A 26,788-nucleotide genomic window follows, 5' to 3' on the forward strand; every position below is an offset into this window, starting at 1 on the left:
AGCAGTTTTTACCGGGGGCCAAGCCTCCGACGCAACTCGTCGTCAAGCGCCGCGCCTGCCGCTCACTTCGCGGAATCCGTGGATGTAAAGTTTTTGACCGCGGGATGTTCGGTGCGGGAGTTGTATAGGTATCGCTGTTTACGGATGAATTTGGCGAAACTGCCACGGTGGAACGATGCAGCTCAATTCACAGAACAAGTGCATGTCAAGTTTTTTAATGTGCGATGTTTGGTTGGCGAGTTATGAGCAAAAGCAGATTAAAATGGCTGCCGGAGCTAATTGCACAATGTAATGTCAATGGACATGCTAACATTCCCGCCTTTTTTCTTTGACGGAATTTTTTTTTAAACATTTTATTAAAAAGTCCCTTACACATTAATATTTCTTGGCCATATTTTTTATATAGACTCGTGTATGCCCCTTGATGGTTTACCGTGAGTTTTAAGAAAATTCCTCTGGCCAATTAGGAGATATAAAATTTCCTAATTTATGGCGCCCCCTTATGGCGAAAATTTCCAAATTTTTTATTGAACGCAATTAAGGGTAGCCCCAACATATGTCTAGAATTTGGACTTGATCCGACTTATGATTTTGGATTTATGAATTTCTACGTAAAACGTAGCTAATCACTAAATATTCAAAGCGCTACCGTTTCGTTATCGATGGTCGGATCAAAATTCTTTCAAAAAAATCTTTTCCGTGTGGGTCGGTAGATGTTCTGTGCAAAGTTTGGTGTCAATTGTCCAAGAAATATGGGAGGAGTAGCCAAAAATATGTTTTGCAGTTTTCGTGATTTTGCGAAAAATGTATAATATCGCAAATGGGCGTGGCCTATGCCAAATGATGCAGCTGACTCCAGTGCATCTGTGGATATAAAGTTTTTGACGGTGGGACGTTCGGTGTGGGAGTTATGACCCCAAACGCGTTTTCCTTCGTTGTAGCGCCACCTAGTGGCCGGCATGTCTGAATTTTTTTGTATGCTGAAAATTCACGGACCTGGATCTAGTCATGCAATTGGCATGTCTGCACCCTTTACGGTTTGGGCTGTGCACGCAGTTCTAGCGGCGACAAATAATAATAATAATAATAACTAGAACTGCAAGCAGTTTTTACCGGGGGCCAAGCCTCCGACGCAACTCGTCGTCAACCGCCGCGCCGGCCGCTCACTCCGCAGAATCTGCGGATGTAAAGTTTTTGACCGTGGGATGTTCGGTGCGGGAGTTGTATAGGTATCGCTGTTTACGGATGAATTTGGCGAAAGTGCCACGGTGGAACGATGCAGCTCAATTCACAGAACAAGTGGATGTCAAGTTTTTTAATGTGCGATGTGTGGTTGGCGAGTTATGAGCAAAAGCAGATTGTCAGCCTTGACAAAATGGCCGCCGGAGCTAATTGCACAATGTAATGTCAATGGACATGCTAACATTCCCGCCTTTTTTCTTTGACGGGAAAAAAAAATATCTAATTTTATTAAAAAGTCCCTTACACATTAATATTTCTTGGCCATATTTTTTATATAGACTCGTGTATGCCCCTTGATGGTTTCCCGTGAGTTTTAAGAAATTTCCTCTGGGCAATTAGGAGATATGAAATTTCCTAATTTATGGCGCCCCCTTATGGCGAAAATTTCCAAATTTTTTATTGAACGCAATTACGGGTAGCCCCAACATATGTTTAAAATTTGGACTTGATCCGACTTATGATTTTGGATTTATGAATTTTTTCGTAAAACGTAGCTAATCAAGAAATATTTAAAACGCTACCGTTTCGTTATCCATGGTCGGATCAAAATGCTTTAGCAAGATTTATTTCCGTGTGGGTCGGTAGATGTTCTGTGCAAACTTTGGTGTCAATTGTCCAGAAATTGTGGGAGGAGTAACGAAAAGTCAGTTTTGCATTTTTCGCGATTTTGCGAAAAATGTATAATATCGCAAATGGGCGTGGCCTATGCCAAATGATGCAGCTGACTCCAGTGCATCTGTGGATATAAAGTTTTTGACTGTGGGACGTTCGGTGTGGGAGTTATGACCCCAAACGCGTTTTCCTTCATTGTAGCGCCACCTAGTGGCCGGCATGTCTGAATTTTGTTGTATGCTGAGATTTCACGGACCTGGATCTAGTCATGCAATTGGCATGTCTGCACCCTTTACGGTTTGGGCTGTGCACGCAGTTCTAGCGGCGACAAATAAGAATAATAATAATAATCGCCACTAAAACAATAGGGTTCCCTGCCCCGCAGGGCTTGGGAACCGCGTTGCTGTGCAAAACGCGGTCCCAGCTCCTGCTCGGGCTTGGCCCCCTAATAATAATAATAATCCTTACAAAAACAATAGGGTTCCCTGCCCCGCAGGGCTTGGGAACCGCGTTGCTGTGCAAAACGCGGTCCCAGCTCCTGCTCGGGCTTGGCCCCCTAACTAGAACTGCAAGCAGTTTTTACCGGGGGCCAAGCCTCCGACGCAACTCGTCGTCAACCGCCGCGCCGGCCGCTGACTCCGCAGAATCTGCGGATGTAAAGTTTTTGACCGTGGGATGTTCGGTGCGGGAGTTGTATAGGTATCGCTGTTTACGGATGAATTTCGCGAAAGTGCCACGGTGGAACGATGCAGCTCAATTCACAGAACAAGTGGATGTCAAGTTTTTTAATGTGCGATGTGTGGTTGGCGAGTTATGAGCAAAAGCAGATTGTCAGCCTTGACAAAATGGCCGCCGGAGCTAATTGCACAATGTAATGTCAATGGACATGCTAACATTCCCGCCTTTTTTCTTTGACGGAAAAAAAAAAATCTAATTTTATTAAAAAGTCCCTTAAACATTACTATTTCTTGGCCATATTTTTCATATAGACTTGGGTATGCCCCTTGATGGTTTCCCGTGAGTTTTAAGAAAATTCCTCTGGCCAATTAGGAGATATAAAATTTCCTAATTTATGGCGCCCCCTTATGGCAAAATTCTCCAATTTTTTTATTGAACGCAATTAAGGGTAGCCCCAACATATGTCTAAAATTTGGACTTGATCCGACTTATGATTTTGGATTTATGAATTTTTTCGTAAAACGTAGCTAATCAACAAATATTTAAAACGCTACCGTTTCGTTATCCATGGTCGGATCAAAATTCTTTCGTATGATTTCTTTCCGTGTGGGTCGGTAGATGTTCTGTGCAAAGTTTGGTGTCAATTGTCCAAAAAATATGGGAGGAGTAGCGAAAAATATGTTTTGCAGTCTTCGCGATTTTGCGAAAAATCTATAATATCGCAAATGGGCGTGGCCTATGCCAAATGATGCAACTGACTCCAGTGCATCTGTGGATATAAAGTTTTTGACTGTGGGACGTTCGGTGTGGGAGTTATGACCCCAAACGCGTTTTCTTTGGTGTAGCGCCACCTAGTGGCCGGCATGTCTGAATTCTTTTGTATGCGTAGTCCGGACGGACCTGGATCTAGTCATGCAATTGGCATGTCTGCACCCTTTACGGTTTGGGCTGTGGACACAGTTTTAGGGAGGTAAGTATAATAATAATAATAATCGCCACAAAAACAATAGGGTTCCCTGCCCCGCAGGGCTTGGGAACCGCGTTGCTGTGCAAAACGCGGTCCCAGCTCCTGCTCGGGCTTGGCCCCCTAATAATAATAATCCTTACAAAAACAATAGGGTTCCCTGCCCCGCAGGGCTTGGGAACCGCGTTGCTGTGCAAAACGCGGTCCCAGCTCCTGCTCGGGCTTGGCCCCCTAATAATCCTTACAAAAACAATAGGGTTCCCTGCCCCGCAGGGCTTGGGAACCGCGTTGCTGTGCAAAACGCGGTCCCAGCTCCTGCTCGGGCTTGGCCCCCTAATAATAATTATATAGAGTCGTGTATGCCCCTTGATGGTTTCCCGTGAGTTTTAAGACATTTCCTCTGGCCAATTAGGAGATATGAAATTTCCTAATTTATGGCGCCCCCTTATGGCGAAAATGTCCAATTTTTTTATTGAACGCAATTAAGGGTAGCCCCAATATATGTCTAAAATTTGGACTTGATCCGACTTATGATTTTGGATTTATGAATTTTTTCGTAAAACGTAGCTAATCAACAAATATTTAAAACGCTACCGTTTCGTTATCGATGGTCGGATCAAAATTCTTTCAAAAAAATCTTTTCCGTGTGGGTCGGTAGATGTTCTGTGCAAAGTTTGGTGTCAATTATCCAAGAAATATGGGAGGAGTAGCGAAAAATATGTTTTGCAGTTTTCGCGATTTTGCGAAAAATGTATAATATCGCAAATGGGCGTGGCCTATGCCAAATGATGCAGCTGACTCCAGTGCATCTGTGGATATAAAGTTTTTGACTGTGGGACGTTCGGTGTGGGAGTTATGACCCCAAACGCGTTTTCCTTCGTTGTAGCGCCACCTAGTGGCCGGCATGTCTGAATTTTTTTGTATGCTGAGATTTCACGGACCTGGATCTAGTCATGCAATTGGCATGTCTGCACCCTTTACGGTTTGGGCTGTGGACGCAGTTCTAGCGGCGACAAATAATAATAATAACTAGAACTGCAAGCAGTTTTTACCGGGGGCCAAGCCTCCGACGCAACTCGTCGTCAAGCGCCGTGCCTGCCGCTCACTCCGCAGAACCTGTGGATGTAAAGTTTTTGACCGTGGGATGTTCGGTGCGGGAGTTGTACAGGTATCGCTGTTTATGGATGAATTTTGCGAAACTGCCACGGTGGAACGATGCAGCTCAATTCACAGAACAAGTGCATGTCAAGTTTTTTAATGTGCGATGTGTGGTTGGCGAGTTATGAGCAAAAGTAGATTATCAGCCTTGACAAAATGGCCGCCGGAGCTAATTGCACAATGTAATGTCAATGGACATGCTAACATTCCCGCCTTTTTTCTTTGACGGAAAAAAAAATCTAATTTTATTAAAAAGTCCCTTAAACATTACTATTTCTTGGCCATATTTTTCATATAGACTCGGGTATGCCCCTTGATGGTTTCCCGTGAGTTTTAAGAAATTTCCTCTGGCCAATTAGGAGATATGAAATTTCATAATTTATGGCGCCCCCTTATGGCGAAAATGTCCAATTTTTTTATTGAACGCAATTAAGGGTAGTCCCAACATATGTCTAAAATTTGGACTTGATCCGACTTATGATTTTGGATTTATGAATTTTTTCGTAAAACGTAGCTAATCAACAAATATTTAAAACGCTATTGTTTCGTTATCCATGGTCCGATCAAAATTCTTTTACAATTTTTTTTTCCGTGTGGGTCGGTAGATGTTCTGTGCAAACTTTGGTGTCAATTGTCCAAAAATTGTGGGAGGAGTAGCGAAAAATATGTTTTGCAGTTTTCGCGATTTTGCAAAAAATCTATAATATCGCAAATGGGCGTGGCCTATGCCAAATGATGCAGCTGACTCCAGTGCATATGTGGATATAAAGTTTTTGACTGTGGGACGTTCGGTGTGGGAGTTATGACCCCAAACGCGTTTTCCTTCGTTGTAGCGCCACCTAGTGGCCGGCATGTCTGAATTTTTTTGTATGCTGAAAATTCACGGACCTGGATCTAGTCATGCAATTGGCATGTCTGCACCCTTTACGGTTTGGGCTGTGCACGCAGTTCTAGCGGCGACAAATAATAATAATAATAATAATAACTAGAACTGCAAGCAGTTTTTACCGGGGGCCAAGCCTCCGACGCAACTCGTCGTCAACCGCCGCGCCGGCCGCTCACTCCGCAGAATCTGCGGATGTAAAGTTTTTGACCGTGGGATGTTCGGTGCGGGAGTTGTATAGGTATCGCTGTTTACGGATGAATTTCGCGAAAGTGCCACGGTGGAACGATGCAGCTCAATTCACAGAACAAGTGGATGTCAAGTTTTTTAATGTGCGATGTGTGGTTGGCGAGTTATGAGCAAAAGCAGATTGTCAGCCTTGACAAAATGGCCGCCGGAGCTAATTGCACAATGTAATGTTAATGGACATGCTAACATTCCCGCCTTTTTTCTTTGACGGAAAAAAAAAATCTAATTTTATTAAAAAGTCCCTTAAACATTACTATTTCTTGGCCATATTTTTCATATAGACTTGGGTATGCCCCTTGATGGTTTCCCGTGAGTTTTAATAAAATTCCTCTGGCCAATTAGGAGATATAAAATTTCCTAATTTATGGCGCCCCCTTATGGCGAAATTCTCCAAATTTTTTATTGAACGCAATTAAGGGTAGCCCCAACATATGTCTAAAATTTGGACTTGATCCGACTTATGATTTTGGATTTATGAATTTTTTCGTAAAACGTAGCTAATCAACAAATATTTAAAACGCTACCGTTTCGTTATCCATTGTCGGATCAAAATGCTTTAGCAAGATTTCTTTCCGTGTGGGTCGGTAGATGTTCTGTGCAAACTTTGGTGTCGATTGTCCAAAAATTGTGGGAGGAGTAGCGAAAAGTCAGTTTTGCAGTTTTCGCGATTTTGCGAAAAATCTATAATATCGCAAATGGGCGTGGCCTATGCCAAATGATGCAACTGACTCCAGTGCATCTGTGGATATAAAGTTTTTGACTGTGGGACGTTCGGTGTGGGAGTTATGACCCCAAACGCGTTTTCTTTCGTTGTAGCGCCACCTAGTGGCCGGCATGTCTGAATTTTGTTGTATGCTGAGATTTCACGGACCTGGATCTAGTCATGCAATTGGCATGTCTGCACCCTTTACGGTTTGGGCTGTGGACGCAGTTCTAGCGGCGACAAATAAGAATAATAACTAGAACTGCAAGCAGTTTTTACCGGGGGCCAAGCCTCCGACGCAACTCGTCGTCAAGCGCCGTGCCTGCCGCTCACTCCACGGAACCTGTGGATGTAAAGTTTTTGACCGTGGGATGTTCGGTGCGGGAGTTGTATAGGTATCGCTGTTTATGGATGAATTTTGCGAAACTGCCACGGTGGAACGATGCAGCTCAATTCACAGAACAAGTGGATGTCAAGTTTTTTAATGTGCGATGTTTGGTTGGCGAGTTATGAGCAAAAGTAAATTGTCAGCCTTGACAAAATGGCTGCCGGAGCTAATTGCACAATGTAATGTCAATGGACATGCTAACATTCCCGCCTTTTTTCTTTGACGGAAAAAAAAAAATCTAATTTTATTAAAAAGTCCCTTAAACATTACTATTTCTTGGCCATATTTTTTATATAGACTCGTGTATGCCCCTTGATGCTTTCCCGTGAGTTTTAAGAAATTTCCTCTGGCCAATTAGGAGATATGAAATTTCCTAATTTATGGCGCCCCCTTATGGCGAAAATGTCCAATTTTTTTATTGAACGCAATTAAGGGTAGCCCCAACATATGTCTAAAATTTGGACTTGATCCGACTTATGATTTTGGATTTATTAATTTTTTCGTAAAACGTAGCTAATCAACAAATATTTAAAACGCTACCGTTTCGTTATCGATGGTCGGATCAAAATTCTTTTACACAAGTTTTTACCGTGTGGGTCGGTAGATGTTCTGTGCAAACTTTGGTGTCAATTGTCCAAAAATTGTGGGAGGAGTAGCGAAAAATATGTTTTTCAGTTTTTGCGATTTTGCGAAAAATCTATAATATCGCAAATGGGCGTGGCCTATGCCAAATGATGCAGCTGACTCCAGTGCATATGTGGATATAAAGTTTTTGACTGTGGGACGTTCGGTGTGGGAGTTATGACCCCAAACGCGTTTTCCTTCATTGTAGCGCCACCTAGTGGCCGGCATGTCTGAATTTTTTTGTAGGCTGAGAGGCCGGGGGTCTGAACTAATGATGCTAGTGGCATGTCCCAACCCGTTACGGTTTGGGCTGCAGCACCAGTTTTACACCGTTTTTCCGAGACAAATAAAAAGAATAATAATCGCCACTAAAACAATAGGGTTCCCTGCCCCGCAGGGCTTGGGAACCGCGTTGCTGTGCAAAACGCGGTCCCAGCTCCTGCTCGGGCTTGGCCCCCTAATAATAATCCTTACAAAAACAATAGGGTTCCCTGCCCGCAGGGCTTGGGAACCGCGTTGCTCTGCAAAACGCGGTCCCAGCTCCTGCTCGGGCTTGGCCCCCTAATAATAATCCTTACAAAAACAATAGGGTTCCCTGCCCCGCAGGGCTTGGGAACCGCGTTGCTGTGCAAAACGCGGTCCCAGCTCCTGCTCGGGCTTGGCCCCCTAACTAGAACTGCAAGCAGTTTTTACCGGGGGCCAAGCCTCCGACGCAACTCGTCGTGAAGCGCCGCGCCGGCCGCTCACTCCGCAGAATCTGCGGATGTAAAGTTTTTGACCGTGGGATGTTCGGTGCGGGAGTTGTATAGGTATCGCTGTTTATGGATGAATTTGGCGAAACTGCCACGGTGGAACGATGCAGCTCAATTCACAGAACAAGTGGATGTCAAGTTTTTTAATGTGCGATGTGTGGTTGGCGAGTTATGAGCAAAAGTAGATTGTCAGCCTTGACAAAATGGCCGCCGGAGCTAATTGCACAATGTAATGTCAATGGACATGCTAACATTCCCGCCTTTTTTCTTTGACGGAAAAAAAAAAATCTAATTTTATTAAAAAGTCCCTTAAACATTACTATTTCTTGGCCATATTTTTTCTATAGACTCGTGTTTGCCCCTTGATGTTTTACCGTGAGTTTTAAGAAAATTCCTCTGGCCAATTAGGAGATATAAAATTTCCTAATTTATGGCGCCCCCTTATGGCGAAAATGTCCAATTTTTTTATTGAACGCAATTAAGGGTAGCCCCAACATATGTCTAAAATTTGGACTTGATCCGACTTATGATTTTGGATTTATGAATTTTTTTGTAAAACGTAGCTAATCAACAAATATTTAAAACGCTACCGTTTCGTTATCCATGGTCGGATCAAAATTCTTTTACACAAGTTTTTACCGTGTGGGTCGGTAGATGTTCTGTGCAAACTTTGGTGTCAATTGTCCAAAAATTGTGGGAGGAGTAGCGAAAAATATGTTTTTCAGTTTTTGCGATTTTGCGAAAAATCTATAATATCGCAAATGGGCGTGGCCTATGCCAAATGATGCAGCTGACTCCAGTGCATATGTGGATATAAAGTTTTTGACTGTGGGACGTTCGGTGTGGGAGTTATGACCCCAAACGCGTTTTCCTTCGTTGTAGCGCCACCTAGTGGCCGGCATGTCTGAATTTTTTTGTAGGCTGAGAGGCCGGGGGTCTGAACTAATGATGCTAGTGGCATGTCCCAACCCGTTACGGTTTGGGCTGCAGCACCAGTTTTACACCGTTTTTCCGAGACAAATAAAAAGAATAATAATCGCCACTAAAACAATAGGGTTCCATGCCCCGCAGGGCTTGGGAACCGCGTTGCTGTGCAAAACGCGGTCCCAGCTCCTGCTCGGGCTTGGCCCCCTAATAAAAATAATCCTTACAAAAACAATAGGGTTCCCTGCCCCGCAGGGCTTGGGAACCGCGTTGCTGTGCAAAACGCGGTCCCAGCTCCTGCTCGGGCTTGGCCCCCTAATAACTAGAACTGCAAGCAGTTTTTACCGGGGGCCAAGCCTCCGACGCAACTCGTCGTCAACCGCCGCGCCGGCCGCTCACTTCGCAGAATCTGTGGATGTAAAGTTTTTGACCGTGGGATGTTCGGTGCGGGAGTTGTATAGGTATCGCTGTTCATGGATGAATTTGGCAAAACTGCCACGGTGGAACGATGCAGCTCAATTCACAGAACAAGTGGATGTCAAGTTTTTTAATGTGCGATGTTTGGTTGGCGAGTTATGAGCAAAAGCAGATTGTCAGCCTTGCCAAAATGGCCGCCTGAGCTACATGCACAATGTAATGTCAATGGACATGCTAGCTGAGATTAGCATCCCGCCTTTTTTCTTTGATGGAAAAAAAAATATCTAATTTTATTAAAAAGTCCCTTACACATTAATATTTCTTGGCCATATTTTTTATATAGACTCGTGTATGCCCCTTGATGGTTTCCCGTGAGTTTTAAGAATTTTCCTCTGGCCAATTAGGAGATATAAAATTTCCTAATTTATGGCGCCCCCTTATGGCGAAAATTTCCAATTTTTTTATTGAACGCAATTAAGGGTAGCCCCAACATATGTCTAAAATTTGGACTTGATCCGACTTATGATTTTGGATTTATGAATTTCTACGTAAAACGTAGCTAATCAACAAATATTTAAAACGCTACCGTTTCGTTATCCATGGTCGGATCAAAATCATTTTACATGATTTCTTTCCGTGTTGGTCGGTAGATGTTCTGTGCAAAGTTGGGTGTCAATTGTGCAAAAATTGTGGGAGGAGTAGCGAAAAGTCAATTAGGAGATATAAAATTTCCTAATTTATGGCGCCCCCCTATGGCGAAATTTTCCCAATTTTTTATTGAACGCAATTAAGGGTAGCCCCAACATATGTCTAAAATTTGGACTTGATCCGATTTATGATTTTGGATTTATGAATTTCTACGTAGAACGTAGCTATCAACAAATATTTAAAACGCTACCGTTTCGTTATCGATGGTCGGATCAAAATGCTTTAGCATGATTTCTTTCCGTGTGGGTCGGTAGATGTTCTGTGCAAACTTTGGTGTCAATTGTCCAAAAATTGTGGGAGGAGTAGCGAAAAGTCAGTTTTACAGTTTTCGCGATTTTGCGAAAAATCTATAATATCGCAAATGGGCGTGGCCTATGCCAAATGATGCAGCTGACTCCAGTGCATCTGTGGATATAAAGTTTTTGACTGTGGGATGTTCGGTGTGGGAGCTATGACGTCTTCCTTGATATAGCGCCACCTAGTGGCCGGCATGTCTGAATTTTTTTGTCTGCGTAGTCCGGACGGACCTGGATCTAGTCATGCAATTGGCATGTCTGCACCCTTTATGGTTTGGGCTGTGCACGCAGTTTTAGGGGGGTAAGTATAATAATCCTTACAAAAACAATAGGGTTCCCTGCCCCGCAGGGCTTGGGAACCGCGTTGCTGTGCAAAACGCGGTCCCAGCTCCTGCTCGGGCTTGGCCCCCTAATAATAATCCTTACAAAAACAATAGGGTTCCCTGCCCCGCAGGGCTTGGGAACCGCGTTGCTGTGCAAAACGCGGTCCCAGCTCCTGCTCGGGCTTGGCCCCCTAATTATATGAAAGGGAGAAGCTTTGCCTGTCGCGGGTCGCGGCATGTCTGTGTGCTAAAAATGATGGCGACAAACTCAAATAATCATGCTTAGTGTGTAACATGTCAGCTAGCTCGCTAAATAGCCTAGCAAGAAATGCTGATTACCCTCGCAGGTGACCAGCGCACAAACTACTGTATGATAGTATAATGGTGGGTCAGCATAACAACATACCTCTCTTATCACCGATACTCAGCTCCGCTAGTCTGCAGCCAGCTGCTTTCCTGCTCATTCACGAGGAACAATGTCCGACGAACTCGAGAATGAGCTTGAGCTGTGGACAGCTTTTTTTCCCTCCTCTGTTCGTGTGACAGGCCTCCAAATGAACCAATGAGGTGGCCGCCCCTAAACAAGCTCTTTTGATTGGTCAAGGGGACCATGTGGTTCGCCGATAGATAAAGGCTGCGCCGCGAGTGCGCCATCTGCTGGTGGACCTGTCTAACTGCACCTAAAGTACAGAATTCAAAATACAGGTCTCATTTTACAGGTGGCGTTTTGCAGATCCCTGCGGCACGAATGGGACAATATTCCGTGAGCGCACAGGAAGCGATCCACAAATGCGCAGAGCCAGTTTCACATGTAGAAATGGTTCTGTAAATGTGTAAATAAGAGTTGACATGTCTTTTTTTGTGGTGAAACTATTTGCATTAAAAAAAAATTAAAAAATTATGCAAAATTAAAATACACATTTACAGACTAAATTCTACATATTTGCAAATCGCTTTTTCTTTGTGTGGATATAACTTTACAAAACACAATTACACACATACAAATTATTGCACTTCACATTTGTAACGCTTGTTCTACAGATCTCGGTGGTAGAAGTTGGACAAAATTATGTAAAAATGTAATGTGGCTCACAAACTCACAGGAGGCAATCCACAAATATGCAAACCCCTTTTCACAAGCAGAAACAGATCCGTAAATGCGTAAATATGACTTTGTATTTTCAGAGTAAGTTCTACATATTTGCAAGTCAAAAATTACAGGTTTGTGGATAGTGAAATACGTGTGAATCATGATACACACTTGTCAATTGTCTTCTGTGCTTTTACAAAACTGTTTTGCTTTCACAGATATTAAAGTCTAATAAACTCTTCCATATACGAGGAACTTACGATTGTGTTGATTCTAACGCCCCCTGTGGACAAAAGCGGTAGTGTTTTTATGACACCAATCCCTGCTGTCCTAAAGATCTTTGCTAGCGCGTGTCCCGGCGGTGCGTGCAAATGCAAGCGCTGCCAGCACGCTCGCTTTCTAGTTTAGGAAGAGAGTGAAAGAGAGACGGCAGGATGCATGGCCATGAGGTAATAATGTAGTTATATTTGACTGTGTCAGATTAATACAATAATGGAAATATGATGAGGTGAAGCAAAGTAAACTTCAGGAAACAGAGACAATATTGTATATACTATCTCAATATACCGTACTGTAGTGAATAAGGGAACTGTGAAGATGAAAGCAAAACAACGTATATCTAAGTATGTAGAGAATGTAGATCCCCGGGCGATGGAAATGCTTCAGGAGAGAGGGGATGTGTCGCTCGTCTTTTCACCAATAACACATTTTTTTCTTGTTGCAGCAGATGAAAAATGTCTGGAATCTGAACCCTGCACCGAGGCCAAGGACACTGTGAATGTCTGGTTTGTTTTACCAAAGAATCACAAAATGATTTGAGCATATTTATTCTTTATACATTTGATGTACAATCATATCATACTTTTACTATTATTGCTAGTGTTTTGCTGCTAGTTATATTTGTATGTCTTTCTATTTTTTTTATCTGATCTTGTTAAGGACTTTGGGCTTCTTAAAAAAAAAAATATTATTATTTAGATGGCTTGCTTTTTCTTTTGAGTTCCTGTGTGTGATTTTAAAAATATGAAATACATCCATGAACATCACGACAAAGTCAGAAGTTTAGACACAAACGTTCCATTATGTGTGGAGTGTAAGTAAGTAAAGCACATACTGCGACACTTTTTTTTACGAGTTGCTATCCAACAACAGAAAAGATAACTTCACTTTTTGTCTGATTTCTGTGGAGAAATATTGGCTGCAAATTCTCCTCTTTTGTCTCCAACTAAAAACTTAAAGTTATATTTAGCCAGAAGCTTTTTGATTATGCTTTAAAGGCCTGTGTGCACTGTGTCCATGTGAAAAATCTAGGGAAACACCATTATCTAAAGTGCCATTATTCTGCTATCTTAGACACAATGCACTATTAAAGTTAAAGGTCTACCTTCATAGTAAAAAGGCCACTGATTCAATGGAAGGTCACTGTAGCTGTATGGCCATTGTAGGTCTGAGACACACACACATTACACGCACACGCACACACACACACATTACACGCACACACACACACACACACACACACACACACACACACAAACACACACTCACACACACACACATATTCAAAATTTAAAATAACTTCAAGGGACTTCACGGCAGGCGAAGGTCAATATTGAGGCAGAATTGACCTCAGCTTAAACAATGAGACGATGGCGACCTTTAACAGGGCAAACAATGTCATGAATATCAGTTTCTACTGCAGAACGTAACTAAAAAACGTAAGGGCTTTAAGCGTTTCTATACACTATATATAAAGGGCGTCTGCATGCCGGAAATGCACTTGTTGGAAGACGAAGAAAAAGTACTAGAATAAATAACTAAATACATCTTCACCTCACCACTGAGAGTGGTGGATGATGCCATCTTTAGTACCTAGCTTCTTGTCCTTGAAGGCCACCGTAGCTTCTGTAAATTCTCCCAAAGAGAGGTTGTAACAAAGTAGCTTTGCAATCTAGAATCTCACTATACGATGCCACTAAAATACACTGTTATTACAATCTGTATACTTTAGGAAAGAAGGCAACAAACTTGTTATTGTCATTTCTATTTACAGAATCCGGACCCTCTCAACTCTTTAATCCAATAAGAACTCAGCACATTGTGTCAGGAGCCAATCAGAGGTCAGCTGTCCGTCTGGCACCGACAGACTGAGACGGACATGACTGGCTCAACCTATGATCTGTGATGTCACTCCTCACTCTCAAATAGAAATAACACAACAATCTTATCACTCATTCTTTGCCTCCTACACACAATGGATTTCCGTCCACTTTTGTTCCGACTGTGGACGTGCGTTTGTATTAACACCCATTTCATGAATCCCTAGAGTTTCTTTGAGTATTAAAGTTTTAGTACTCTGTTTTGATGACATTCTTTGATGCTACAGGACTAATATAAAGTATATAATTAAGGCTAAAATGGTGTGAAAATGTGTGTGATTTATGGTTTGTAGATCTCCAATGTACTTGTCCATAAGATTCACAACACGACATACAAGAAAGCTAAGAGTATCTCCTTTAAAATGACCTCAAACACAAAACAGAAGTAACTCAACAAACTTAGCACTAATGCTCTGCTTCCTACAAACAATCTACAGTACTTTCAAATATAATGTTGTGAATGTTTAGGCATGAACGGCAACTTTTTTTCCGACTGTGGATGTGGGTTTGCAATAATTCCAACAGCACTTCAGATATAATTCCATATGTGGTTTCAAGCACACACACACACACACACACACACACACACACACACACACACACACACACACACACACACACACACACACACACACACACACACACACACACACACACACACACACACACACACACACACACACACACACACACACACACACACACACACACACACACACACACACACACACACACACACACACACACACACACACACACACACACACACAGTGCTCCTCTTCTTCTTCCTTGTTCCCATCGTATCAGCAGCATATGTGCTTCCCATCTGTACAGACGTGTGTGTGTGTGTGTGTGTGTGTGTGTGTGTGTGTGTGTGTGTGTGTGTGTGATAGGACGATGTTCCTTCATTTCCTGCCAACAAGCCAGCCTGATATCCTCTACTGTTTGTGTTTGTACAGAACCCCAAACTGATGTCCACTCTGAAAAATAATATAGTTTGTTATCTTTGTCCTGGGTAGATATTGCAGACCGGAGACTCTTTTTCAAGGCAGACCTGTTCCCATTTACACGTTACCATTCACACACACATTCATACACCGATAGCAGGCTAACTATCAACATTCACACAAGGCAAGGTGGGTGAAGTGTCTTGCCCAAGGACACAACAACCATGATGCAAGTGGCAGGGCGGGGATCGAACCGCCAATCCTTTGATCATTGGCCGACCCGCTCTACCACCTGAGCCACAGTCGCCCCAAAACAACTCATAAGGGAAATCTTAATTTAAATTTTTTTTTTTTAAATCTCACCCCTAAATGTCCCTTACTCTACCGTAGAAATCACAATCCAAAACCTACAAATTTATATTTTTAGTTATTTTTTATAGATAAACCTTTATTGCCCCAAGGGGAATTTGTCTTGCATTTGGGAACATTTAAATGACATATAAGCACAAACAGCACATATAAGTACAAATACATACAGACTCGGACAATGATAGACAAAATGACAAAACAGACAATACACATAAACAATGATTATTTTTTTATGAATCTTTACCTGAACATTCCTCCACGCTCTCAGCCGGCTCCTGATTGGTCAACACGTCCGAAGGTCCCGACGCCATGGCAACGCTGTCACTGCTGAGAGACAGACAGACAGAGAAGCTGATGAGTTGAAGGACATCTGTTTAACGTGTCACTGTTTAACACAATACTGCAGTTCAATTGGCTGCGGTCATACACAACAACACAAAATATGCGAGAATAAAATCCCCTTTTCAGTAATATAGAAAGTATGGTGGCTTATAAGGGCCATTGTAGGTTAAAAAAAAATACAGAGGGAGGTGCAATTTTCTGAAAAATTAGATGAAAGTGGTATAGAAATTGGAAGAAAAGGGGGCGCCCTTAGCTCAGTTGGTAGGGCGTCCCCCCCATGGGCCTCGGCCAGCAGCGGACCCGGGTTCGATTCCAGCCCGCGGTCGTTCTCTGCATGTCACTCCCCTCTCTGGCCCATTTCAGCTCTGTCTCTACACTATCAATAAAGCATAAAAATGCCTCAAAAATATCTAAAAAAAAAAAAAAAAAAAATTTAAGAAAAAACTCAACATTTGGAAGAAAAATGCTTGTTTTACTGTCGCGGAAAGCGCCACTGTGCCAGGCTTACCAATAGCTAATAGAACATAATCTTAAAATGAGCACAACATACTGTCAGCATCAAATCTGATGGAACCAGTTAATAGACCAGGGATGGGCATCTGGCGGCCCGCGGGCCACATGCGGCCCTCGGGACAAATTTGTGCGGCCCGCGAGTTCATTTATAAAAAATTATATATTATTGGTTTCACAGTCGTCGGAAAAAAGTATGTAATTTGAACCAGACCCCAACTGTAATTAATTATGTCAGCCGCTAGAGGGCGCTCCCCGCAAATGTAAGCGGTATGTAGCCAAGTGGACGGTCTTGGAATTACCACATCGACCTCACCTCTTCTAGCGGGATCAGAGCGGGATTTACAAAAAAAAAAAATTTTTTACAAACATGAGCGCTCAAAAAAGAAAACTAGATGAAGAAAACCGCGTTTTCCAGCCAAGATGGGAAACAGATTATCTCTTTACAGATTGTAAAGGAAAACCCATGTGTTTAGTGTGCTTGGAAACAAAATCGGCAATGAAGGATTTTAACTTAAGCCGCCACTACACCACCACGCACAAAGAAAAGTATGACAAGTACACCGGAGCTGCCAGAGCCGCTGTCGTTGCTGATCTCAAGCGAAAAATACACCGTCAGCAAAGCTTTTTTACCAAAGCCACGACCACACAGGAATCGTCACTGAAGGCGTCTTATGTTGTTTCACTTGAGCTTGCTAAAGCAAAGAAGCCGCTGTCTGATGGTGAAATGGTGAAGCGATGTGCAGTTGAGATGGCGAAAGCTTTTGGAGACGACAACATGGCTAAGAACTTTGAAACGGTCTCTCTCTCCCGACGCACAGTGACCAGAAGAATTTTTGATATCCAAAATCATGTCGAGGGAAAGCTCAGAGAAATCATGAACGACTGCAAGTACTTTTCCTTAGCGCTAGATGAGAGTACAGATGTGATGGATGTAAGCCAGCTCCTCATCTACACACGAGCAGTAAACAATTCATTTGAAGTGCATGAGGAGTTACTGAAACTGGTGTCTTTGCATGACACTACCAAGGGACAGGACATTTTCAACGCCGTTGAAAGTGTTGTGAGTGAGCACGGAGGCTTTGACAAGCTATCAGCTGTTGTTGCTGACGGTGCACCATCAATGCAAGGAAGACGCACTGGATTCGCCGGGCTTCTCAGACAGAGTGGCGTTGACTGTCCAATACTGCACTGCATCATACATCAGGTGGGTAACGTTATTTTCAGCTATTATTATCGGTGATAAATAGGGCTGCCCCCAACTAAAAACTTTCCTAGTCGTTTCACTTTATTCGGTTATCGACCGCGGTGCTGTCAGAGAGTGTGTCAGTGTGTGTGTGTGTGTGTGTCGGCGGCGGAGGCAGGCACGGAGCGGCAGGGCAAACGCTTTTACTAATGATCCGTTATTTTCTGACTGAACAGCCTCATGGAAATTATATTTTATAATTCATAAAATTATAAACCAACGAAATTCGTTAAAGCAAGTAATTTGGTGCTTTAAAAGTCACGATTTTAATCTGAGACAGATTCCACGTTCTCTTCTTTTCTGGTCAACTAACGTTTTTTCGCCTGTGAGGCAGCCTATCAATGTGTGTTTCCTTAGTGAGATTTAAAAATAAATAATGACTACAATGTTGCTGAATCCAATTTATTTTATATTGCAGGAGGCCCTCTGTGCCAAGTCAATGAACTTCAGCCATGTCATGGATTTAGTAACAAAAGTTACCAATCTCATTCGAGGAGGAAACAGGTCTCTTAATCATCGGAAGTTTGTAGCCTTTTTGGATGAAGTGAGCGCGGCGTACGGGGATTTACAGATGCACACAGAGATAAGGTGGATGAGCCGCGGGAAATGCTTGGAGAGGTTTTTTGCGCTGCGCTCTGAAATCCCTGTGTTCCTTGAGGAGAGCATACGATGTGACACCAGTGCGTACTGCAGTCAACTCAGGGACACGGATTTTCTCTGTGACATGGCCTTCCTTGCAGACATCACATCTCATCTCAATCGCCTCAATTTGCAGCTGCAGGGAAGAGGCCAAACTGTGTCGGATCTATACGCACACATGAACGCGTTTAATGCTAAACTAGGCCTGTTTAAAGAAGGCTTCCAATCCGACCGTCCGAATTTGGCACACTTCCCCTCATGTGAAGAGATGCGCAAAGATGCTCCCGAATGCGAAGAAACCATGCTCAAGTACAAAGCAGAAATCGAAAAACTGCAGCAGCAGTTTAAGAGCCGCTTCCAAGATTTCTACGCCATGCAGCCACGCATCGCGTTGTTCACTGACCCGCTCTCTGCTGCTGTCAGCGAGCAGCCCCCTGAGCTGCAGCTTGAACTGTGCGAACTACAGGCAGACCCGTTTTTTCAAGCAAACCGCAACGAGAGGGGAATCTCCTTCTGGAGACTGCTACCAGAGTCCCGATTTCCAATCCTCAGGGATTTTGCACTTTCGATGGCCAGCATGTTTGGGAGCACTTACATCTGCGAGAGCAACTTCTCAATGATGAAGCACATCAAGTCCAAAGAAAGAAACCGACTGACCGATGAGACACTCTTCCAGCTCATGCAGATTGGATGCACCAATATTGAGATTGACATTCAGTCTATTGTGCGCCAGCAGGAGAGGCCACAAGTGTCTCATTAAGACAGGATTTTACAGAGGATAACATTTTGAGAAAATGAAAAATGTTATGTAATGTCAGAGCAGAGAAGAATTGCACTATTAGAGATATGTTTTGTTTTGTGTTCTTGACTGAAAGAGACAAATTGTCTGTAATGTTTGAAAATTGGTTTAATAAATTTTGATTGCCAGTATATTTTGTTCTATTTATTAAATTAGTTATATATAGTTAGTATATAGCTATAGTAGGCCAATTAAGTGACAAGGATAATGGTGAAAGTGCATGTTGATATACGTGGCCCTCTGGTAGTGAGGTGAAAATTTGTGTGGCCCTCCCTTTTATCAAAGCTGCCCATCCCTGTAATAGACCCTCTCTTGGCAAATCGAAAACCCTGGTTTTGTGTCCTTCATTGTTTTATTTCTATTTAAATTTTATTAGACAGATTTTGGAGAGACAATGGGGCAAAGAGGGGAAGACATGCAGAGAACTGACCCGGGTGGGATTTGACCCGGGTCTGCTGCGGGGGCCTGGGCCCTGGGGGGGGGGGGGGGGGGGGAAGCTCTGTCCTCTGCTCCAGCCCAAGCTGTTACACTTCAGTATGAATCTTTCACTACAATCCAAACAGTCTCAACAGAACCATCTGAGTATGTTCCAGTGCTCTGCTCTGCCATCCACCAACCACCTCAAGATGAAACATTCACGTGTTAGCAACAGCAGATGCCCGGCAACGCCCAGGACACAAACTCAAACATTACACTCTGATATCTTGTTATTGCTCTCATAGTACAACACAACCCAGTCTCCCAGTGAAATGTGTAATAGCTACGTTGGTCCACAGCGCAAAACGTAGTAGTTTCACAAAAAAACGACCTTTAAATTGTGAGTATGTTTTTTTTAAGGAACACTAACACACAACTGAAAAAGTGAACACGCAAACAAAAGACTAAATAAAATAAACAACTAACATGGCGTACTCTGCTTAACTGGTTTCTAAGGACATCTAAACTTAGGGTACACTGTTAGACTTTTCCTTGCTATTTTACAGTAATAAGCTGGCAGCACGGTTGCCAGCTTAATACTGTAAAACATATTACAGTATTAAACTGGCAACCGTGCTGCCAGCTTATTACTGTAGAAACATATTACAGTATTAAGCTGGCAACCGTGCTGCCAGCTTATTACTGTAAAAACATATTACAGTAATAAGCTGGCAACCGTGCTGCCAGCTTATTACTGTAGAAACATATTACAGTAATAAGCTGGCAACCGTGCTGCCAGCTTATTACTGTAGAAACATATTACAGTAATAAGCTGGCAACCGTGCTGCCAGCTTATTACTGTAAAAACATATTACAGTAATAAGCTGGCAACCGTGCTGCCAGCTTATTACTGTAGAAACATATTACAGTAATAAGCTGGCAACCGTGCTGCCAGTATCTTATTGTAAAAACATATTACAGTAATAAGCTGGCAACTGTGCTGCCAGTATCTTATTGTAAAGCTCTAGTTATTTACTGTAAATAATTTACAGTAGTGTACATTCATTTTACAGTAACATTCTGTCAATTAACCTTTACAGTATTTTGCAGGCAACCGTGCTGCTAGTATCTTACCATATAACAAAGTCTTAACAGTGCCCTTACTGTTTAACAATAGGAAAAGGTTACTGAAATGATTGTTGTGCAAAACTGTAGTGCAGTGGTTTGTAGAAAACTGTAGAAGAAGAAAAAACATCTACAATGATATGCAGTAAATACATTTTCTTTTATTAATTAATTCACCAAGTCACAATACAAATACTCACACATCTTAAGAAGATTGGACAAGATAGATTTAAAATGACCACCAATACCAGGAACATAGTTCAGGGTTCGGACAGCTTTTTAAGAGTTAAATGCAATAACTTTTCCAGCACTTTCAAGATAAAATGTCAACTTTTTCAAGGAAGCCAACGCTTTAAATATATACAGTATATACAGTGGCTTGCAAAAGTATTCATACCCCTTGGAATTTTTCACATTTTATCACATTAAAACCACACACGTACATTTATTTTACTGGGATTTCATGTGATAGACCAACACACAGTGGTGCATCATTGTGAAGTGGAATGCAAATAAAATATGGTTTTATTTATTTTTTAGAAATAAAAAACTGAAAAGCGTGGCGTACATAAGTATTCAGCCCCCCTGAGTCAATACGTTGTAGAACCACCTATCGCTGCAATAACAGCTGCAAGTCTATTGGGGTATGTCTCCGCCAGCTTTGCCCATCTAGAGACTGATATTTTTGCCCATTTTTTTGGCAAAATAGCTCAAGCTTCAGATTCAGCATCAGATTGGATGGAGAGCATCTGTCAACAGCAATTTTCAAGTCTTTCGAGATATTCTCAATTGTATTGAGGTCTGGACTTTGACTGGGCCATTCTAACACATGACTATGCTTTGATTTGAACCATTCCATAGTAGATCTGGCTGTATGTTTAGGGTATTTAACCTTCTGGAAGGTGAACCTCCACCCAGTCTCAAGTCTTTTGCAGACTCTAACAGGTTTTTCTGCCCTGTATTTGGCTCCATCCAGCTTCCCATCAACTCTGACCAGCTTCCCTGTCCCTGCTGAAGAAAAGAATCCCCAACGCATGATGCTGCCCCCACCCTGTTTCACAGTGGGGATGGTGTGTATAGGGTGATGTGCAGTGTTAGTTTTCCACCACACATTGCACTTTGCGTTAAGGCCAAACATTTCCTTTTTGGTCTCATCTGACCAGAGCACCTTCCTCCAACACTTGCCACAAGCCATGCGGGGGACACAGCATATTCAGATGAGACCAAACTTGAAGTTTTTGGCCTGAATGCAAAATGCAATGTGTGGCGGAAACTAACACTGCACATCACCCTATACACACCATCCTCACCGTGATACATGGTGGTGGCAGCATCATGCTTTGGGGGTCCTGTTCTTCAGCATGGACAAGGAAGCTGGTTAGAGTTGATGGGAAGATGGATGGAGCCAAATACAGGACAGAAAACCTGTTAGAGTCTGCAAAAGACTTGAGACTGGGGTGGAGGTTCACCTTCCAGAGGGACAGCAAGCCTAAAAATACAGCCAGATCTACTATGGAATGGTTTAAATCAAAGCATATGTGTTAGAATGGTCCAGTCAAAGTCCAGACCTTAATACAATTGAGAATCTCTGAAAAGACTTGAAAATTGCTGTTCACAGACGCTCTCCATCCAATCTGATGCTAAATCTGAAGCTCAAGCTATTTTTTAAAGAAGAATGGGCAAACATGTCAGTCTGTAGAAGGGCAAAGCTGGTAAAGACATACCCAAATAGATTTGCAGCTGTATTTGCAGCAATAGGTGGTTCTACAAAGCATTGACTCAGGGGGCTGAATACTTTTGCACGCCACGTTTTTCAGTTTTTTATTTATAATTTTTTTTAAAACCACGTTTCATTTTCATTCCACTTCACAATTATGCGCCACTTTGTGTTGGTGTATCATATAAAATCCCAATAAAATAAATGTACGTGTGAGTATTCATACCCCTTGAAATGTTCGACATTTAGTCACGTTACAACATTGCCTTATCTGTAAAATGGGAGGGTGTTCATAATATAATGTATATGGACAATCACCAAATTGGAGAGTATGGCCCTAAGGAGACCTTTATCAGTTTAGTTCATATGCCCAAAATGACCATTTATCAGGTTAATAACAACATGACTATACTTTTCAGGTCTCCCTTGCAAAAGAGTATTCGGTCTCAATGGGATATACCTGTATAAATAAAGGTTAAAAAAAAACAACAAAAAAAAAAACTTAAGCAATATCACATGAGAGGGACAAATGTTGTCACTATATCAGCGCTGCAGTGCTTCTGTCGAAAATGCCATAGCGATAATCAATAGGTCTAGATGTAGGAAATGGTTACTAATTAGAAACGTATTTCACTCACACACACACATGTAAGAAAAATTAAAGAATAACAAAGGGCAAATACAGCCTTTGCACTCCTTTTTTTCCCGGGCTGAATTTTAAAAATATGTATAAATGTATGCCTAGATATTGTATATTTAAATACATTCTTGAGCTTGTGTATGACCAGACACTTTCAATATTGCTAGGTTGCCAGATTACAGTTTGTGTATCTTGGTGTGTTGCCAAAAAGTGATCCTCCCAAAAAGGTCTTACAGTCAAATAAAAAAGGTATTTAAGCCAATATACGTCCATGATTTCAGAACGTAAACGGGACTAAGAGGGCTCTGGTCCAATAAAGCATCAGTACAAATGTGCCGACATAGCGTTAACATGCTGGGACCGTGGACTGAAATAACTTTTTGGCAGCACACCGCAACGACTCTGACAGCTTCACAAAATAAAAATTTTGGATCTTGGTTCTGTAACTAATGTTACCAGTGATTAATGGATTAGGTTATACATTTTTTTAATGGAGCTGCATCGAGCTAACCCAGCTGAGTGTAACATCACGTTACAATGAAGTAACCCCCGAGCTTACGTTATCTATAGTCTAGGTCCTGGGTAAGATTTGTATGCGCTTCATTTAGCGTAGAATATCTCAACTGTTATAGACTAATATGACCCCAGTGAACAACATGGGATGTGTGACAAAATCTCTACCGGGGACGAAAGTCCTGAAAATGACCACAACAGGTTACACTAGTATCACACTATGTGGTGAATGGGACTTTTTTTTTCCTTTTTAGATATCCTCATACTTTTTTACCAGATTCATCTTCATATTAAGATAAATACTATTTATATACTATTTGACCTCAACTACTAGCTAACAACATGAATTTGGAGCAATAAATTATTGAGAAGTAGCTGGTCAGCTAATTGCTAACGGTGTTGAGCGTCAATTTAGCATGCTATTTCTTTGTATCTACAAGTCAATAACAAACACAAACTCGGGATTTGGTGTAATTTACAAAGGAGAACATGAATGAACAGTCAGAGTGACATTGTCCGATAAGTTTAAACGGAAAAAAAATTCTCAACTGATTAACCTTGGCATGACTTATAAAAATATAAACAATAGTTAAATTACAACACTGCAGAGAAAATCCAAGCACAAGCATCTGTACGAACCCTGATAGTTGCATTTGGTGGGGTTCAATAAGAAGAATGGAAGTAGCTGATGGAAGAAGGATTTGTCCAGCGTGGGGTGTCTTTCTGATGCATATGGAGGGGAGAGTAAAATTAAGAGAATGTCAGTAAACAAAATCAAATAAACTAAAAAGGCGTACATTCACATTTTCAATTTACAACATCCATTCAGTGTGTGTGTGTGTACTTACCTACTTTGAGGTCTTCCATTGAAACTTAGTCAATTGGTGAGGAAAGTCGTCATCCAAGGGTTTTGGGAATACAGCTTTTTGTTAACCAGGCGGCCGTCTTTCTGATGGTTCCGACTTTGGCGGCGCACTTAGTTCCCTCTACTGGGTTTATCCTGAGAAATCATTTTTAACACACAAAAGCAATAAATTAGTTATCTAAATATTTTCTTGACCCACTTCATGGTTTTGCTTTTTTCTGAACTGATACAGTACATGACATGCATCATGGTACTCCACAAAGGAAAAATGCAAGCAAACAAGTTCACAAAGAATGTATTCATACTAGGGATGTAAACAATGTGTCGATTCTCGGCTCGATTTTCGACACGCGCTTAAGACGACTCGAAAAATAGAAATCGATAAATCGGGTGTTTTAATTTATTAGATGTTTTGGGGACATGGGAGACGTCCGTCATGCGAGTTCATGTGTGGTCGCGAGCGCGCTGCAGGTCCAGTGTGTGTCAACAGTGCAGTGCAACATATGCAGCATAAAGTTAAATTAACATCACGGTCGTAGACGAATATTAAAAGGTTATGCTTTATATGTTGCACTTTCTGTTTTCAGCCGAGTAAGTTACATTCACCTCCGACGCATGGACAGCGTTTTTAAAATTAAAGCCTCTCTTTATTATCAAAAAGCTTTGATGCAGATGAAGTCTGAACACACACAGCGGGCGGCAGCAGTGTTTTAAAGGAAAGAGCAGTTTATCAGCACCACAACTACGTGATGCTGCCGCAAAAAAAAGGAACACCGCCTTTTTTTATTTATTTTTTTTAAATGGCACAGTAAATCGATCGATTTGTCGATTCATGCCTCCGACACGTCGACACGCAAACAATGACTCGTTTAACATCCCTAATTCATACATTTGAGCCACTTAGACAAAATAGTATGGCAGGAGTTTCTGTATTAATAAAAAGGTTTCGGTGCTCACCTCTGTATCAATTATGTTGTGCAGGCCGACCCCCTTGCTGTAGAGATAGAAGCAATCGACATAGGAAGCCAAGGCAGCAGCAAAGTTGTGTTGCTGACTGATTTGATATGCCACCTTTCCCTTGATGCTGACCATCCACTGGTCAGCGGACAGGAGCTTTTCACCTGAAATAAACAAACACAAATTATAATAAATGTATTCAACAAAAATGTAAATGCAACCCTTTTTATTTGTCTTTGCTCCCATTAAGAGTTAAGATAAAACACAAATTAATAAAAACTTTCTGTTAACACAAAAGGCTTATTTCTCTCGAGACGGAGCGCTCTCTCTGGTGTACATACCTGTGGTCAGCATGCTACATGGATTTGCTATCTTTGCATAAGATCATTTTAGGGTGGCATATTTTCAATATAATTTGGTAACAGAATGAGAGAAATAATCCCGTTGAATGCATAGAAAAGGCCTGAGATGTTGTACTTAAACTCATAAAAAATTGAAGTAAAAACAAAAGTGTACCCTTTACTTGTAAACCAAGGTAGAACGCCAGTCCAGCTCTACTATGTACAGGAATACAAAATCTTAAGGAAGATGCCATATTTTGGAAAATATCGCCTATTTGACATCCTTTCAATAGTAGGACGAGAAGAGAGATGCCCTTATATTTCTGTTCAGCAGAAATCTAGGAACACACATCCAGTAAGCTTAGCACAATAAAAGGTAGTCTCTAGTATACACAGCCTACCTCCGTCAAAAGCCATCATTTTAACATTCCTAGAACCCCAAAACACACTCATGTACATGATGACTGGCACATTTACCCCACTATGAAATAATAATCTCAAAAATGATCTAATAATTTAAAATTATTTTCCTAATGTAGGGTATGTGGAAGTCACAATATGTAAATGGGGCGTTTTGGAGTACTATTCAGCTAAGTACAATGCTTGGCTGACTAGCAGGGGGCACATTTCTAAAGGTCCCTATTCCCCAGAGAAGGGCACATATATTCTTGTTTTTTGAGGAAAAATGGAAAATAGGTACATTACATTTTAATTTAAAAACTTGCTTAACCTTAATAAAAACACACAGTGTGACTTTGCTACGTTGCATAGCTTTGCACGATGCCATACGATACTGGTTACCTAACTAACAAACCTAACACAACAACTATTTTTATCTTACCAAGTATAATGAGTCTCTTCTTGACATTAACAGTGGTTTGGTTGGCATTGTCTGCAAAAAAAGGAAGAAAAAAAGAATGTGAAATCAAATGAATGGCTTCATCAATAAGTTCAACATAGTGTGTCACATAAATCACCCAAACAAGCTTAACAAATGTAGTGTGAAATAAGAGTGTACAAGTTAGCGTTTTCCCTCCCAAATTTAAAGTTAGCTAGGCTATATAGAAAGAGAGCAACCCTGCTATGCTACTTCTCATTCAAATTCCCCAGTGAAATAATAGTTTAAAAAGCCTACTAACTATGTTTGCACCCAACTCCAACACTGCATGCGGTTAACATGTGAGTTAAAAT

The 26,788-nt window shown here is 41.7% G+C and overlaps 1 protein-coding gene across 4 annotated transcripts in view; it reads right to left on the reverse strand.

Moving 5' to 3' along the window:
• Positions 1–26,788, reverse strand: part of LOC307257046 (uncharacterized protein) — a 96,708-nt gene that overhangs the window by 36,977 nt on the left and 32,943 nt on the right. For all 4 annotated transcript variants that reach the window (XM_080036166.1, XM_080036165.1, XM_080036167.1 and 1 more), the window contains exon 2: positions 15,731–15,813. In XM_080036166.1, coding sequence (XP_079892292.1) covers positions 15,731–15,813 — 83 coding nt within the window. The remainder of the gene's footprint in view (positions 1–15,730; positions 15,814–26,788) is intronic.

Source organism: Ammodytes marinus (assembly GCF_949987685.1).
Source record: "Ammodytes marinus genome assembly, chromosome: 10".
In the NCBI taxonomy this organism is placed as follows: Eukaryota; Metazoa; Chordata; class Actinopteri; order Uranoscopiformes; family Ammodytidae; genus Ammodytes; species Ammodytes marinus.